We start from the raw sequence: 17967 nt of genomic DNA, 5'->3' as shown, positions 1-17967 counted from the left end.
GCGGATAAAATTATATTCACATGTGGAAAGAGTCTTTGTCGTTTGTATGTCGTACTGGCTAGGATCTTCACAGCATTTCAAAAAGACGAAATGGCGCCTGCGTTTGTGAACCACACAAGTATTCATCAAGAATAAGCTTTTAAAGAGACCATGCAACATTTGCGATACAGGCAGGCACCCTTTTCTTGGTTCTTGGGAGCTCTGCCGAAGATGTAGCTATCAGCCGGCGCACAGCGACATTGCGCGATTTTGTCGCAGCCGAAACGCCTTCCAGTTACTGAGCTTTTTTTTTTTTTTTAATTTTTAATGCGGCTATCACGCAAACTTATAGCCGGAACACCGCTCGAATGAAGCATTAGAGCGTGCAAACAACGAGAAGTCCTGAAAAATTTTGCGTGATCTGGTTGTCGTAGAGAAGTAATCTTCCCTCGATGAAATTCGTGACCACCGATTCTTAGTACTGGATACGCTTGTTGACGATGTTCTGAAAGCATTTCCGATTTAGGAAAAAACATCTAAAAAAGTGTTGCAGGGTCGCTTTAAAGCCTGCCACCCTTTCCTGCTTTTGCGATAATTGTTACCAACCGATTGGTTTAAAAGGAAACACGGCGGTAGCCATAAAGGTACAAGCAGTTGGAGGCATAGGTTGTTGCATCACCGCAAATTAATGTTAACCCGTATCCTTTTAGAAGCTAACGAATTATCCCGGTAGAATTTCACCGCCGTACAGCTCATGTCTCTGTACTAGGCCCAAATAAATACCCCGGAATTGTAGCAGACAAATTACTTTTGTCTCAAAAGAATTGACTGATGTCAGCTGGCTGTTCTAATCAGGCTGAGCGTAACATTTCCACTCCTACCGAAGCTTCCTTCAAGGGTCAAGCATCAGAACCTGAAAGTTATCGCTTTATAACTTGTTAATAATGCTCAGGCTTGAGTGTCTGTCCCTAAACGAACCCGCCCAGGGCCGAAATAGAACCGCATTATCCTGCTCACTCGCAATGATGCATTATCATTCCTGCACTCGACATGCGTTGACATATGGAAAAAAAATTGGAGCAAGTCAGATGGTCGATATCGGGGTGTTCGGCGATCGTTACATTTTAATAGTCGTCATCATGCCCATCATTATCACCATCATTATCATCATCCGCCAGATACGCTGTCGGTCGAAGCCTTTGTGCTGGAATCTCCCAACCGTCTCCATGCTACTAATACTCCGGTCATCCTTATCGCATCTTGTATCTTCTTGTATAACCTCCGAAACAAATATCGAAGAGAAGTAATAGGTGTTCTTGTTACGAAAGTAAACAGTTATTTCATTGGCACAGATTGTTCGTTGGTTTTATCGTGCGACCTTCGGACAATGAACGGGATATATATGCTTGGTTCTTTGATTGCAGACATGCCCTGGCTCAAGACCAGCGCCACGCCAGATGACGACGTCTTCCAGGAGCTGTCTAGTTTCATGGCGAAAAGCATGGCGCTCAACGCTACATCAACGTGCCCTGGGAAGCCACCCGTTGGGGAGAACGGCGAGGGATTCTCCAACGGTACGCCTAAGTGGTTGGCTCTGTTTGCATCGGTTGATGGTTTTTGCCGACGAATATTGCTGGTAGACTGCGGCCGCTTCAAGCGACAGCGTTAGAAAGGAACATTCTAGAATCGCTGACCCATTTAAGTACTGTAAAAATGTATTTAAGTCGTAGTGTTACAAAAGGTGTGTTACTGTTTGGTCGTATACGTAAGGTGTGTTTTGTGAGATCGTGACAGATAATTTCCATTTATTTATTTATTTATTTATTTATTTATTTATTTATTTATTTATTTATTTATTTATTTATTTATTTATTTATGTATTTACAGGTACCCTCATGGCTGAAGCAATATAGAGGGGAGTGGGTTTTCATTCTTTGAACAAATAATGATTAGAGTGCCTATCAAACAGTCACGCGAAAAAAAGGAAGAATGGCAAGAAGTTCAAGAACACACTGTAAAACAAAGTCGACAAAATCTGTACACAAAAGGTCAGTGGCTACAGGGAGCAGACAACAATGTTTGTACACCACAAATCAACCGATACAAAAGGCAAATTTGTTATTTACTCATGGCTATCAGAGTAGTTTTCATTACTAATAGCTGTTCGGGATGCGTCAATGAGTAAGATAGTCGCAGTTTCTGCTGTAAAGTCGCTCTAATCAGGTGATGCTCGTGCAATGAATGAACGAGCATATTAAAGGGACACTGAAGTGAATTTGTCAAGCTCCCGTTTTTGCTTGCACTGCGTAGACTGGCTCAAATTAGCCCACTTTTCATAGTTTATCCGGTTGACAAATCGGTAATTATTTTACAAAGCGCCAAAGAAGAAAAACTACCATGCGCGGTTTGCGGCGGCCGCACCAACTAAAGCTGCGACGTTGGGAGGAGCGGGACCGTAATTGGACGATGCCCAAGGTGAGCAACCAAACAAGTTTCGGTTCCCGTTTCGGTTCTGCAAAACACAACCTGTGCGTTGTTGGATGGGCATTCTCAATAACTCAGTAATCATCGTACCGCGCTTCTGCCATGTTGTCAGCTGTAAAAATGCATAAAGATAAGCCTCCCAGGACGGCTTGGAATCGTAGCATTCACTAGCCGAGGCCTACGCAGTGCATGGACGCCCTCCGCGTGCCCGCAGACGCACAAATGTCATGCGCTTCCCCCCCCCCCCCCCCCCCCCCCCCCCCTATTTGGAGCTTGGCTCACTCATGCCTGTACCGTAAAATGCGTGTTCGCACCAGGCCAAGGGTCTGTTCATTCTGGCCTGTGCCCACTGCCCGCAAGCAGTCGGTGCTTATGGACAGCACGCCAACGAGAACTCGCTAGCGCGCCAGTGCCAGCCTGGGCGCGTTCTGTGAACTAGTTCGTGGAGCCATGAACGTTGCGGCCCAAACAAAGGTGAACTCAATGTAGAAAACATCGGCAGAAAACAAAAAAGTTAACTTACAAAAAAAAAAAAGCACGTACCCGCGGGGACTCGAACTCGTGACTTGCAAAACACTCGGCGGCGACATACCTGCAGCCTTCGACAATTCGGCTACGCGACGGGCTGCGCCGACCATGGTAATATAAGGTATATATTGTACAACAAGTTTACATTTTTATTTAGTTTTGGCATTTCAAGCAGCTTAGGTGACTATTTGTTGTATTGTGCTCGTGCAGTAAGCGTCCCCCGTGTTTCCGCAATAGCTCACGTCTAGCAATTGCATTTCGTAGACGGAAAAGCGTTCGCAGATGCGTAGTCGTGCTGCTGACCGCTGTGCTTGTTCGCCCAGCGCAAAAAAGTGCTTCCCGCACCCTATTTTTACGCTGTACGGTATTTCCTTAGTACCTATATTGACTTCGCTGACTCTTCTCCCGCCTTCAAGAGGCCTTATATTTTCCTACGGGCGTACCAGTCAGCGAAGCGTCGCATGTGCGTTTGCGCAGCGCTTGTGTGAAGCGACCTTGACTTGGAGCTAGATACAGTGTACAAACTAACCAAGTAAAGAAAGGCCCATTCTTCCATTCACAAACGTGTCCTGGCCCTGGCTTCGTTCCAACTGAGCGAACGAATTGCGACGACCCGTCGGCGTCCGGCGGACGAAACGCTGGGCCGACTGACTCTGTCTGAAGGCCGGGGAGCCGTGCAGATAGCTCAGCCAATTGCGAGCTCGGCTCCTCTCGACGTCACACGAAAACGCCGCAGAAAATGGGCGAGCGTAAAGAGAGGAGGACAGCATTTTCGAATTAAGTTTTCTACTAAATAAAAGCGCGTAAACGCGCCCAGAGTGGTCGTAACATGGCCTGGGGACCCCGGACTACAATTTACGCAAGTAATCCCGCAATGTTTACATATCACTTCAGTGTCCCTTTAAGCGCATGTGACTCATCGAGAGGACAACTTTGCGGGCGTGATAGCAACGTGATGATAAGTAGTTTGGGGGGACAAATGTTGTCATTGCATAATGTGGGATTATAAAGTATTTTGTGGAACAAGCATTCTCGTCTTATTTTTTGGCGGGTTATTAGTTCAGGCAGATTGAGACAAGCTCCAGAGGATATACCGGCGGTCGGTTAAATTTGGAGAGAATAAAATGAGCATAATTGTTCTGAGCCATTTCTAGTCTATTGAATACGCTTGGTCTGGATCCCGTATGGCTGTTGCGTATTCAAGTTTGGTTCTAATAAGAGGTTTGTAGAGGAGTAACTTTGGGGAGGAGGGAGCCAAAGCAAGTTTTTGCATTATATATATATATATACTAAGGTCCGGTTATCGCTATTAATAATGGGATCAATGCAGGCATCCCAGGTTAAGTTGTCAGATATGTGAACCCGAAGATATTTGTACTGGTTTACTACTCCAAAATGTCGGCCTTTTTTAAAGAAGCTTATTATCTCTTGTAAAGAGGATGGTTACGCGGGCAGATACATCCTGACGAGGGTCCCATAGTTGACACTGCGCCGGGACCGGAAGTAAGAAGGTGAGGTGCTCCATGTACATGTAATGCGCATTGCCTTACAGTTAGAGATATTTAAATTCCTGAGCTAATTTTCGCACCAAGTGAAAATGTTGTCTAGATCGTATTGTAGTGCATGCGTGTCACTGTTATGGTTAATTTCTCTAAGAAGAACGCAGTCGTCACGGTACGAGTGTATGTTGGATAAAACAAAGTTGGGTAGATCGGTTACATATATAAGGAACAATAATGGACAAAGCACGGAGCCTTGCGGAACTCCAGAAGTGAGAGTAATTGAGGGTAAATCATAGTTGTGAATGGTAACAAACTGCTTTAGACTAAGTAATAAACATTCGATACATTTAAGAAGATGATCATATACATTAAGGCCACGCACTTTACAAAGTAGTAATTTAAGACATACTTCGTCGAGTGCCTTCGAAAAGTCTGAAAAATACAATCTACAGTAGAATGGTCACCCAGAATAGCGCGTATTTTGTGCGTAAAAGATTCAAGCTGCGTTTCACCGGAGTAGTGCTTACGGAAGCCATGCTGTGCTGTACTAAAAAACGAGTTTGATTCCAGAAAATTTACGAGATTAGAGAATGTAATATGTTCGAAAATTTTGCAAGGAATGCTTGTGAGTGATATGGGTCGGTATTTTAGTGAAGAGTGCTTGTTGCAGGATTTAAAAACTGAAACGACCTTGCAAATTAACCAGTCGTCAGGCAGAAGTTCTGGCTGCAAAGTCTGATAAAACATTTTACCAAGTATTACTGAAGAAAACGTTCAAGTATTCTTGAAAATTTTACATTGATTCTATCGAACCAGTAGCAAAAAACATCTTTAAGCAGCTAATAATTTTATCGACACCAAATGAATCAAACGGTGTAGGAAGCATGTTCGGGCATTTAATAGTATTAAACCCAGGAATATCTTAACTATCAGAACAGGAAAAATTCATTTGCGTAGTATCCTTTATTCATTGTGTGGTATCATTCATTGGAAAAAAATTGTTGTGTAGTATCATTCATTGTGTAGTATCAGTTTGTTACATCTTATTCGGCCACTTCATGCAAATCTATTTTTCCCGATCAATCTTGGTTAATGGTGAACCTATAAAAACGGAGATGACGTAATTATTTCCTCTCGTGGAGCATTTGGAAAATCATGAGCCTTTCCACTCGCTGAAGGCAGGTGACCAGCGGAGCTTTTAAACACAAGACACAGAGGTGACACAGATTTCAGGCGAAAGGTTTGAGTAAGTTTTATTTATCTCTAGCTTTGACCGCGGTCATCCCTAAGCAAGACGAGCACATATATACACGCACACACTTTTATTTTGCGTGCTTGAAAATGGGGCCTAGTTAAAACTAATCTCAAAATGAATATCCAAGCGATGAGACGAATACGCTTCAGGTCAAAACCATGTTTTCAACCACGTGGTTTGCTGGTGAGTTGACCGCCTGCTAATGCTTTTTAAGAGCAGAACCACAATGGCGTTTGTTTTCCAACGCCTCGCGCTATAGAAAGCTTGGCGCTTCAGAGACACGTGGCGCATCGGGAGTTTTTGTTCTAGGGCATAAAAAATCATAGAGCCTGAAACGCATACGCCTACAGGCATATAAGTTTCGCTTAAAAACACGCAGCGTCGTCCCGGTTGAAAAATCCGCGAAAAGGAAGTTTTCGCCGTGTTAACCAGATGGCAGCACTGTACCGCAATATCAAGGGCTCTCAGCGATTGGAAATGAAAAGCGGCAGCGTCATCGCGGTTGAACAACCCACGAAAATGAAGTTTTGGCCGCGTTAACCAGATGGCAGGACTGTACCGCAATGTCCAGGGCAGTCAGCGAATGGAAATGAAAGGCAGAATTTATTTATTTTTTATTTTATTTTCAATACTGCCAGTCTCATTCCGAGACCATAGCAGGTGGGCAAACAGATTGTACATGGAGGTGGTACGTAAATAAATATCAGCGCAGAAAACAGAAACAGGAATGTAGTGAAATGACAGTTATCACAAAGCATAAGAGCGAAAATTATACAAATTAGTTTACTTTAATTTATCGATAGGAAGAATGTGGAGCTGAAATTCTTCAACAACACACTTGAAAACTTACAACATATACACTTATAACAAAAAGCATAATCAAGTCACGCTTTTTAACTTCTGACAAGACAAAGATACCAACACCAAAAAGAAGAGAAATTGTGCATGAAATGCAGTGGTACACAGGCAAATAATAGCAAACTTGCAAACACTCCAGTTGACTACCGTTGGCGCACTTGACTTCCGTGGGGCACCTTCGTGACACTTACTATAACCGCGACACAAGCGCACCTTTTATCTGCCTAGATTTTTTCGTAGAGATGTGCTGTCGGGTATACGAGCCAACCAGGCGCACAATATGTGCAGAAGCCTAGGAGAACGCGCCCCGCGCCTTGCGGCAAAGCCAGCTGCTCGCTATTCGTTATTGGCGCTAAGCTTTGGCAGAATTAATGTTTTAAGTTTAGCAGATGGCTTCACCGGCACGTGAAGCGTTTCAAATTCAGAAGGCTTTAGGGGCTGGCCTTGTCGTCGTAGCTCGCTCGCTGCGCCGAAATAGAGCCAGACGGCATTCCGTCGTAACGGCTGTCGTTGCAGCGCAACCCCGAGGCTTCGAAAGCCAAGCGGTTTATATACTCATACGAGTTCGAAACTCGTGAACCGCTGGCGTTTGTCATATCTCCCCGTTGTTTAGCGCAAAGAAAACTGTAGGTACATCTGAGGCAAAATATACGTAATTAAGCGCCGGCGCCCGCGTTCATTTAGAGAGGAACGCTCGTTGGGTTGGTTCTTACGATAATAAGCGAAAAAAAAGTGCAACCAAGGAGGTTATACTAGAACCATAGAGAAATAATGCTAGAACTTCAACGCCGGCACGTGCAGGAGGAAAAGCAAGCACAAAAAGAGTGGAACTCCCGCTGGCGCAGTTTTAGGCAGGGGGCGCGCGAGCACTACGAAGGCGGGAAATTTGACTTTCACTGGGTGGTAGCAGTGAGCGGATAACGGTGCTACAGCCCGTTACGGCGAATCACTGCCCTGCACTTCCTACAGCTTTCACAATGAGTGGAACGGCTTTAATTTTACAAAAGCACTGGCTCAGGCTAACGAAATTTAAAGTTACTCCAAGTTAAGTTTCTGGCAATTCCGCTGTCACAAATGTTTTCAGCCCCAAATGTATTGCCAAACGACCGAGGTCGTAACGGAGCATACGTTCTAAAGCGCAAGCTATCGTAGTGGGACCAATGGTGGGCTGTCGGAAAACTAATGCATTTCCCCATAGACCAGTTGGTCGACCGAAAAGCTCTGTTAAGATTCCTGGAAACAAGGAGGCGCATGCGTGAAACCGGGCTTCCATTGTGCCAATACGGTTACTCGAATATCGCGGAAAAGGAATGTTTCTATCTAAGACAGCACCCGCATCGATCATGAAGGAGTACAATAGTACACCTTTACCCCATAAACCACGTACCGGTATTCATTTGGATCGCTCGTAGATGCGTTTACTTAGTACGCGAAAAAGTCATAGATTCGTTCTTTACCTTTACCCATTTACCTTTACCCCTTTACCTTTACCCCTTTACCCATTTACCTTTACCCCTTTACCACTTTACCTTTACCCCTTTACCTTTACCCTTGACCTTTCTTTACCTTTACTTCTTTACCTTTACCCCATAAACCACGTACCGCGGTATTCATTTGGATCGGTCGTAGATGCGTTTACTTAGTGCGCGAAAAAGTCGTAGGTTCGTTCTTGGTTTGTGATTTGGGTCTTTGAAGGTTTGACCATCGATTAGATGCACCTTCAGCGAAGGTTGAATTCACATATACCTTTCGCGGTTCTCTAAAATTTCGTTAGGAAGAGATGGTAAATTTCAATAGTGACGTGAAACACGGATTTGGTGTTGCTACTCAAGCTTAAAAATGTAGCTCGAACCAAAGGCGACAACAGCGAAAGCAATCTCTACTTAAGGGGTTTCCAGGTTCACCTGTTTAATGCAAGTCCCAACATTTATACTCGATGGGTCGCATATCTCGATCACGCCCATTAATAAATGACGTTACCATGTCTTTACTGCAACATGTACCTCATGGAGTGGTCGGAGTAAACACCTGAAGGGCAACATAATATCCATGCTTGGCTGTGTACGCGCCCGGGCAGAGGCTTGTAAGAAGCTATTTCTGAAGCGCTAACTCAGCCCTTATGGGATTACTCCTTCTGATCTTGTTTTCCCCCCATCACCCAAGGCGCCAACTTCTATCGCATCAGCGGCAGCCTGGCCGACTACACGTACGCCTACGAAGGAGCTTTGCCTCTGAGCGTGTACATCGGATGCTGCAAGTTCGACGATCCACGCTCCCTCAAGGGACTCTTTGAGAACAACCGACGGCCACTGCTAAAGCTCCTACGCCATGCTGATATGGGTACGCTGTTGCTCTTGAGGGAATTGCTTCATGACACTGGTACAGCTATATTTCTTTTATTGCTGTATGAGGGGGCCGTGAATAAAAAAATAAACGTTGTTCACTCTGAAGGAATTAGCTTTTGGTAACTCCCTCGGCCCCAATTTTACGACGGTATTGCTTTTATTGCTTATTAAGAGCCAACGGACACAAAATCAAACTTTGTTCAGGTTGAAACTTTTAAAGCCGCCGAACAGAACCACTTCCCGCATTAATCATTCGAACTCCATTGCACGACTTAACGGGCCTGCATCCGCGATGAACGAATCCCTTTTCCCCCACGCAGTTAAACCGTGGAATCACCAGCCCCAGCAACGTTTCTGGAATACCTGAGCAAACATAATTCCGGGAAGCTGGAAACCCACTTAGATTACATTCAATAACCAAACACTTAAGTATACTACGTCAGAGTACAGTATGTATTTATTTTCACGAATTAGTTCCTGATCTTGAATCTAACCCCAGTGAAAGTGTTCTTTTATTGCTTTGTTATTATTACGCCTGTTTATTACTGTATAATGTGTACTGTTTGTCTACATCAAATTGTACACTTTCACTGGGTATTTGTTGCCCTCCCCCCTATGTAATGCCCTCAGGCCTTTAAGGATGCAGCAAACAGAATGAAATGACAATGAAATCAAAGAATTAGCCTTTGGTAACTCACTAAGCTCCCCTGGTACAACTATGCTTACAAAAGCGCCATGAAGAAAAAATAAAACTGTTCACTTTGAAAGAAATAGCCTTTGGTAACTCACTCAGCTCCGTCCTAGCCACGAAATACGTTCGATAACCCCCCAAAAATACAATGTGTTAATAAACATTCGAAAATCGCGCCACAGTGACGTAATACGGGCAGGAGTGACGTAATATGCGCGAGCACTAAAACATTGTAATCGCTGCGACAACTGCAAGTTAGCATGCAAGTGATACATTGAAACGGAACTCGAGGCCCCACTACAATTGACCAAGCACATTTCTAGGCGGCGGCTGTCATCGGCGGCAGCGAATCGCACACACACGATTCTGTGACGTCATAGAGAAATTGCCGGAAACTGGCTGTGGACTCGCCACTGCTTCATCTGTTTTCTATATCTCATGTAAATATTTGTTTCAAGTTCGCGATAAAATTGGTATTATTGTTATGGGGACAAAGCAGTATTTTCAATGGGCCAAACTTGTGTTTTGTCTTCCTGGCCCCTTTAATACCTGTGCTACACGGCAACCTCGTTTGACAGTTGAACGGCCACCTTAGAGTGCGCTGTATGTACTTACAATGGGTTACTCGATAGACAAATATCCCTTCCGAAGGCTTTTGAAACGGACGTGTAGAACAGGTGTAGGGGACTAACCTGTTAACATTCCTATGCAACGTACGACTTCATGACACACGGATGTAAAAACCATCGTGCACCAATACGAAAAGTTATGCAGATCCCTCCCTGTAAAGGCTCCGTACGGCCTAGTTTCTTTATATCGGAAATATGTTACTTCTGTACTGGAATATGGAAATCCCACTTTCGCTTGCTATACAGCTGGCGCCATCTAGTGAGAACTAGGTAAACCAAAATGTGTTTCTTGTTTACTTTTAATTTCGGTAAGGCAATGATATAATTCCAAAAGGAGCAAATTAGGCCGTTAGAAATATTTTCGTAAATGGGCAAAACTTTTTGTATCGGTACACGATGCTTTTTAAGCCCGGTGGCCAATAATTAATAAGTACCATTGGAGTACGATCAAACTAGCTGTGGTACCCGGCGATGTCCGTGTGGGAATAATGACACATGTTCAGTTACTTTTAGTTGCCATAATTCGCTAGTTCATCGTGAAGGGGTACACAATTAGTAACTCGTGCCTGCTGTCAACACATGACCTCCAACCGGAAACGTGTGGTGGTAATGGGAAACGTCTTGAACTCTTGTTTTATTGCAACTCCCGCTGAACGAATTGCACCAAGATGGTGCGCTCAAGCGAGTGAGTGAGTGAGTGAGTGAGTGAGTGAGTGAGTGAGTGAGTGAGTGAGTGAATGAGTGAGTGAGTGAGTGAGTGAGTGAGTGAGTGAGTGAGTGAGTGAGTGAGTGAGTGAGTGAGTGAGTGAGTGAGTGAGTGAGTGAGTGAGTGAGTCAGTGAGTGGGAAACGTTTTATTTTCAGCGGTGAAGTGGGAGCGGTTCCCCACTCGAGGCAGCCATGTGATGAGCGGGCAGCATTCGCTCTGGAGGCCAAAAGTGTCTGGGCATCCAGATCGCTGCCAGTCACCAGGTTCTCTCTCAGTGCAGGGGTGGGAAGGGGGATGGAAGAGGGGGGAGGGGTTTCGCTTGCACTCTAATATAATATGAGGAAGAGTGCCGGGTTGTAAACAGAGCTTGCTTTCGGCATGAGATTGCGTTGAGAACATGCCATGGAGGCGGACTATGTGAGGGAAGGTATTCTCACCCATGGGAAGCGTCATCTCACCAGGTATGAACGATGCTCATCGGTCACATGGGCTTTTGTGGGAGGCGCAGGGTTGCAAGAAGTCCAAACAGATGGCCAGCGCTATGCGAGTGCTTAAAAATTGAACTTAATTCCACGTCCAGAGGGTTGCAACTTAAAAAAATCCCGCTGGCCTTTTTATAACCATGTTCGGACAAAATCAACAAATTAGTTTTTTTGTATCGGTACACGATGCTTTTTACGCCCATGAGCCATGAATTAATAAATCCCATAGGAATATGATCACATGAGTCCGCCTTAAATATACTGCTTCTGCAAGTACCGCGCCTAGGTTCAATGATCGCATGGAAGCACCACCAGTTGGGGTATCTCATCTCTATTCTTGTTCGAAGTTTTTATATATGGTACACAAGTGCTAGTGTTAGTACTGGAAACCCAGAAACCGAGTCAGTAAAACGAACACGATTCAATAGCGGCCCTCTCCCCGTTGTATATACGTTACAGTAAAAAATCGAGGCTTTACATAATAAAGGTCACGTTGCTTGTAAAGTGCAATAGCATTAAAAACATCCCACTTGGCTCACATAACGCTACATCTCCTGTCATCAAAACCTCACTCTCTTCCCCCACCTTTTCTTTAAATTTCGCGCCCTCCGCAGGCGTGCGGGGAACGGTGGTCAACCGGCGAGGAGAGCCTGTAGCCGGAGCTCTCCTCACTGTCCAGAACAGGACGATCGGGTTCCGAACAAACCCTTACGGCGAGTTCTGGAGGATTCTTCTGCCAGGGTTTTACTTGCTTCTGGTACGTACGCGCTCTGCAAGGAATCACCAGCCCGTACGACAGCGTAACATACCGCATTTGCACGATTTCAACGCGCCCCCGATTTCAACGCGCAGCTAGGCTTACTTGTGAAAAAAAAAATGTTTTGAAGCCAATTTCTATCGAGAAGGCGTAATAGACATGATACCACGTACCTGGCAAAGGGAAGTTTATTTGACGCATGCAGCTGGGGAAACAAAGTCTCTTCTTGTCATAAGCTTTCTTGCCCTGCTCCTGGTGGCATAAAAAATAAAGCGGGCAACATTAACGTCCAATTTAGGTTTCAAGCCCGATTGTAACACGCGCGCAAATTTTAAGGCTACTCTTAGCGAAAAAGGGTGCGCGTTAGGGTCGTGCAAATCCGGTATTCCAGAACAAGAAATTTAAAAAAAGGAGATACGAATAGTGTAACGAATTGTGCGGCAGCATTATTTTTCACAGTCCAGTATTGAATTGGTTTACAGCGCCACTGCAGTATTTGCTTTGTTGTCACGTCACCAGTGACAGACACGACGTCCTGCGAGGAAACGTTTTGCAGCAAAGCCAACATTACAAAAAAGATTAGTAGTGGCTTAGCTCTGCTATATGCCAGGATACACGTAGCGTGAGCTAAGGTTCGGCAATCCAGTCCAATCCAGTCCAATCCAGTCCAATCCAATCCAATCCAATCCAATCCAATCCAGTCCAGTCCAGTCCAGTCCAGTCCAATACAGTCTAATCCAGTCTCGCCCCCTGAATTGCAAGTGTGGAGGAAGCGCGCGAGAGGAGCTTAACGGCTGAAAAAGGAGCGCATTCACGTGACACGCCGACGTCACGCTGCCCGAATCGCTCACTCTTCGAAGTCGACGCGGAGCAGCTGTTGATATTTTAAGCTGCTTCGCCATGGAGGAAGAAAAAGTTAGGAGATGGCGCCACTTCATAAGCGTGAAGCGTAGTAGTAAAAAGTAAAACCAAAGCCGGTCCAGACGCCACTGTACCACGTGACGTTGCCATGTGACAGCGCGTGGTAGGATGTATTGGCCGCCGCGCGCTGCTGACACACTGCTAACCGTTGAACGCTCATGTTAGTTTCTGGGGCAACGTACTTGACCCTGAGCCCCTTTTTCCAGCAATCATTTCCCCCTAACCTCTTTTGTGAACCAGGGAAAATATATCGCAAATTATACCAGCACCACCCACGCGCGGACAAGAGAGCGCCGAACGCACGAATACAGAGGGGTTTGCTAAAAGATACCTGCAACCAAACAGCCACAGGCATAAAGTTACAAGAAAAAGAAAAGAAAAAGAAAAATGAGCAGTGGCTTAGCTGGGCTATGCCAGGATACACGTAGCGTGAGCTAAGGTTCAGCTGGTTATTCGTAGGTTTCCTGGTTGTATAGGATTAGCTGATTATTATGCTTACTGCTGCTAAAACGATTTCCAATCCGATCCAATCCAATCCAGTCCAGTCCAGTCACTGCTCTTCGCGCATGCGCAGCACGGCTCTCCAGGAGCCATGCGAAACGGCTATCAAGCGGCTCCTGCACAGCGTCAGACTTAGCTACTGAGCAACGGAGGCGCACAGCTAGGCACGCGCCGGCGCCAGTGCGTCTTCCGCGGCTATGACGTCACTCCTCTGGAATGCGCAGACCGGCGAATGTGCAGATCCAATTCTCTACACACCCGTACTCCAATTGGATTGGATTTCAATCCAACCCAATCCAAGCCAAGCCAATCCAATCCAATCCGATCCGATCCAAACCAATCCAATGCTCCTCGCGCTTGCGCAGAACGGCCCTTCACGGCCCACGCGAAACTGCTCAACCTCGGCCAGTGTAGCTTACGCTACAAAAAATGCTGTGGGTCACGTGCTGGGCCGACCCTGGCTGCTCTGGGAAGGGAAACAGCCGAAGGAGCGGCGTCAACGGATGTGGGCTTGCGAAAGCTGGTAGCGAGACGTCATGCCGTCTCCTGGCTTTGTTCTTCGTCGATGCTGTTCGCCCTCAGAGCAGCCATTTTATTACTGGGCTTTGCTAGCACCAATAGGCACAGTCGACGAGATCATCTCTAACTTCGCATTCGCAGCTCAGTCAAGAACATGATAAGATGTTACGTGACGTAGCGTGTGCTTACATTCACTCAGCTCAATGGGTTGGCCTTAGAATACCCCTGAGTAAGCGACCCTTTGCCATGTCCTCGCCTAATTATACACACAAGGCTGCCAGTTCGCATCAAGTGACGTGATCGTCGAGCACTTGTTTTGAAGTAATGTAATATAGAGCTGCGTGGGCGACCTTGAGACGTTGGGGCGGAGAGATTGTCCACCGGAACCAGGCCCAATGCATCCTGGTATAAGCGAGCCGGATTTCAACGAAGCCGGATTACGGCCGCGCTGTAGTTTCTTCAGTCATTAAAAATGTTGGCGCGGGGGTTGTAGCTTGTACACAAACGTTTTGACGCTTGAAATGTAATGCTGAAAAAAATACTACCCTTTGAAGTTCCCTTGGACTATGAGGCGCGCAGTAGCGGATGGCTCCACGGATCAGTTAACGCCACCTGGAGATCCTTAACGTTGCCCTGCTAACTCCGAAGTTTGCGAGGCGGCGCTGGCTACCCCACCCAAATACAAGCTGCGCTCACGCATAGATTTACCAGGAAATGGGGGAGGTGGGTGGCATACAGCCTCGGTGTAACTTAAATGGTACTTCGCCTATGCTCTCCCTGACGTACTTGACTGTTGGCTGAGCTTTTTGCCGTTGTATGTACAGATAAACGTGGATGTGGAGAATAGAACCTCACTTTTGAAGCCGCTCAAAATCGCGCATCCCGTTTTTTGTGTGTGCAAATATTAACGTTATGCCAGACTCACAGCGACAAAAAAAGCTCCGAACTTGACAGACTGATTGCTTCGTCGTAGATGCTCCCGCCTTTCTCAATTTCACAAACATTATCACTGTAATCCATCTTTAAAAAAGAAACTTTTATTTTACACTCCTACATTCCGCCCCGTTTCGATCATAGTTTTAAAGTAGGCGTGTCATCTAGCCGAACAAATCGTTACAGTGACTCCTTCATTCCAAGAACAAGAACATGAACCACCTTTCCACCGACGTCGAATCAATCACCGACTCTGCAACGTTCAATCCCTACATTTGCAAGAGTTGTAACAGTTCGTTCATTTTAGATGCTAAGCATCTCATGCTCGGGGCTGTGTCCCTCCCTCCCTCGTTGTCGTTGTAGTTGTCCGCCGTCCGCACTCTACTGCGCATGCGCGTCTCTTCAGCCCCGTCAGCGTTTGGGCTGACGTCAGTGCAGCCCACTATAAAAAGAAATAGTTAGGCGGCGCCCGGTTTCGATCCCACGACTCTCTGGCCACAACTGGAGGTACGTGGCGCTCTTCCCACTGCGCAACAAACCGAGACGGGAACATGTGCTACGAACGCGCCTGATGTCCTTCACTCATTCTAACTACGTTAGGAAGCTACTGATACAACGAAGGCACGCGAAGCTGAACGTGAACGGAAACGACGAACTGAAAACTTTAGAGGAGGATGTTGAATTTCCTGCGGGAAAGCTGTGGCGGGAAGCGGCACGCGCCTTGCAGCTCAACCAGAAAAGAGGAAGAAGAGGGCGGGAAGCGGGGTAGGAGCGCGAGAACGCAATAAAGAAAGACCAGAGCCAGGAGCCAAGGTAATCGCCAACCGAATCTCTGCAACCTTAGATTTCTGTCAACCTAAAGAACAAGCAGGGTTCCGTAAAGGTTATTCAACAATGGACCATATTCACACGATCAATAGGTGATAGAGAAGTGCGCTGAGTATACTGAATCTTTATATATAGCCTTCATAGATTATGAGAAAGCATTTGACTCGGTCGAAACCCTAGCAGTCATTCAAGCACTGTAGGATATCTACAATGGGTCTACAGCTACCATCATCCTCCATAGGGAGAGCAGTAAAATACCTATAAGGAAGGGTGTCAGACAAGAAGACACAATCTCTCCAATGTTATTCACAGCATGCTTAAAAGAAGTATTCAGAACGTTGGATTGGGAACGGGTGGGAGTAAGGGTTAATGGAGAATACCTCAGTAACCTCAGATTTGCTGATGACGTTGCCTTGCTAAGTAACTCGGGGGACGAATTGCAAAGCATGGTTTCCGCACTGGGCGAACAGAGTAGAACCGTGGGCCTGAAACTTAATATGCAGAAAACTAAAGTAATGATAAATAACCTCGGGAGAGCACAGCAGTTTGAGATAGGTGGCGAGGCAGTGGAAGTGGTAAGCGAATATATCTACTTAGGCCAAGTTTTGATCCCAGATCCCAACCACGAGGCAGAGATAATTAGAAGGATCAGAATGGGGTGGGGTGCATATGGCAGACAATCTCAGATAATGAATAGCAGCCTACCATTGTCGCTGAAGAAGAAAGTGTATGACAGCTGCATCTTACCGGTACTCACCTATGGGGCAGAAACTTGGAGGCTCACTAAGAGGGTTCAACTTAAATTGAGAACGACTCAGCGGGCAATGGAGCGGAAAATGATAGGTGTAACATTAAGGGACAAGAAGAGAGCGGAGTGGGTCAGGGAGCAAACTGGTGTTAAAGACATATTAGCAGAAATTAAGAAGAAGAAATGGACGTGGGCAGGGCATGTAATGTGAAGGCAAGATAACCGCTGGTCATTAAGGGTAACAGAGTGGATCCCTAGAGAAGGCAAGCGTTGCAGGGGGCGGCAGAAAGTTATATGGGCAGATGAGATCAAGAAATTTGCGGGGATAAATTGGTCACAGTTGGCACAGGACCGAGGTAATTGGAGAATAATTGGAGAGGCCTTTGCCCTGCAGTGGGCGTAGATTAGATAGGCTGGTGATGATGATGATGATGAGAGCCAGGAGGTGTTCGATCAGGTAACGCGGGTGTCGGTCTCTTCGCGGTCTCTACGTTTCTCTACATTTCTCTGTCTCTACATGGGGGTTCACACTACGTTCCCACTCGTGTTCCGATAAATGAAACAACATAACGGCAACATACTGGAACCTACACGGAACCCCAATGATGCTTCGCATCCTCCTCATGGTTCCCCACGGGAAGATGGTGTAATTTTTTTAGTTGCTCTTTTACCCCTTCTTTCTGCAAAGGGTACGGAAATGGAAAGCATCCAAATAAATAAAAATGGATACATAAAAACAATTATAGATAACACGGGTGTGTAAACAGTCACCAAAATTGCAACTGTATTCGCCCGACTTTGTAAGCATCTGCTGACATTTAGTTTTTGGATCGCTTGCATCGCAGGTCAGCGCTGACGGCTACCTACCAGCTGCCATGGACTTTCAGGTCAACGAGGGCCACGTAACAACGCTCCAAGTCAAACTTTACACCGGCTACAAACACGAACTGTGAACGAATAACTACGAAACAGCTTTTTTTTCTCCCCGTATGAAACGTTACTTTCTTTTCATCAATTATGAAATGAAGTTATGATTTTTCTAAAAAAAAGTAATAGAGAATGACTAAGTTTCTGGCACGCATAGTTCAGCTAATATCGCGAAGTGTCGCCCGTCAACACTTTATTAGTCAGTGAAGTGCATATATTCGCAAATGATGTACATTTGTTCTAAAAAATTCCCCGCATTTCCCCGAGGGGAAGAATGTGAAAGTGCGAATGCACGAGTTGAATTTGCGCGGTTCGGTAATGTTCGCGAAAGAGAGATCACACACACACACACAACTACAAAGAAAGAAAGAT

The 17967-nt window shown here is 45.8% G+C and overlaps 1 protein-coding gene across 1 annotated transcript in view; it reads left to right on the top strand.

Moving 5' to 3' along the window:
* LOC144161685 (carboxypeptidase M-like) overlaps positions 1 to 17621 on the top strand; it is a 32521-nt gene extending 14900 nt beyond the window's left edge. The window contains exons 5-8 of the mRNA XM_077692310.1: positions 1404 to 1553; positions 8770 to 8946; positions 12076 to 12218; positions 17514 to 17621. Coding sequence (XP_077548436.1) covers positions 1404 to 1553; positions 8770 to 8946; positions 12076 to 12218; positions 17514 to 17621 — 578 coding nt within the window. The remainder of the gene's footprint in view (positions 1 to 1403; positions 1554 to 8769; positions 8947 to 12075; positions 12219 to 17513) is intronic.
* The last annotated feature ends 346 nt before the right edge of the window (positions 17622 to 17967 follow it).

Source organism: Haemaphysalis longicornis, unplaced genomic scaffold (assembly GCF_048455015.1).
Source record: "Haemaphysalis longicornis isolate Haplotype H1 unplaced genomic scaffold, Haemaphysalis longicornis Haplotype H1 scaffold_12, whole genome shotgun sequence".
Classification (NCBI taxonomy): Eukaryota; Metazoa; Arthropoda; class Arachnida; order Ixodida; family Ixodidae; genus Haemaphysalis; species Haemaphysalis longicornis.
This window is presented reverse-complemented; position numbering and strand designations above follow the sequence as displayed.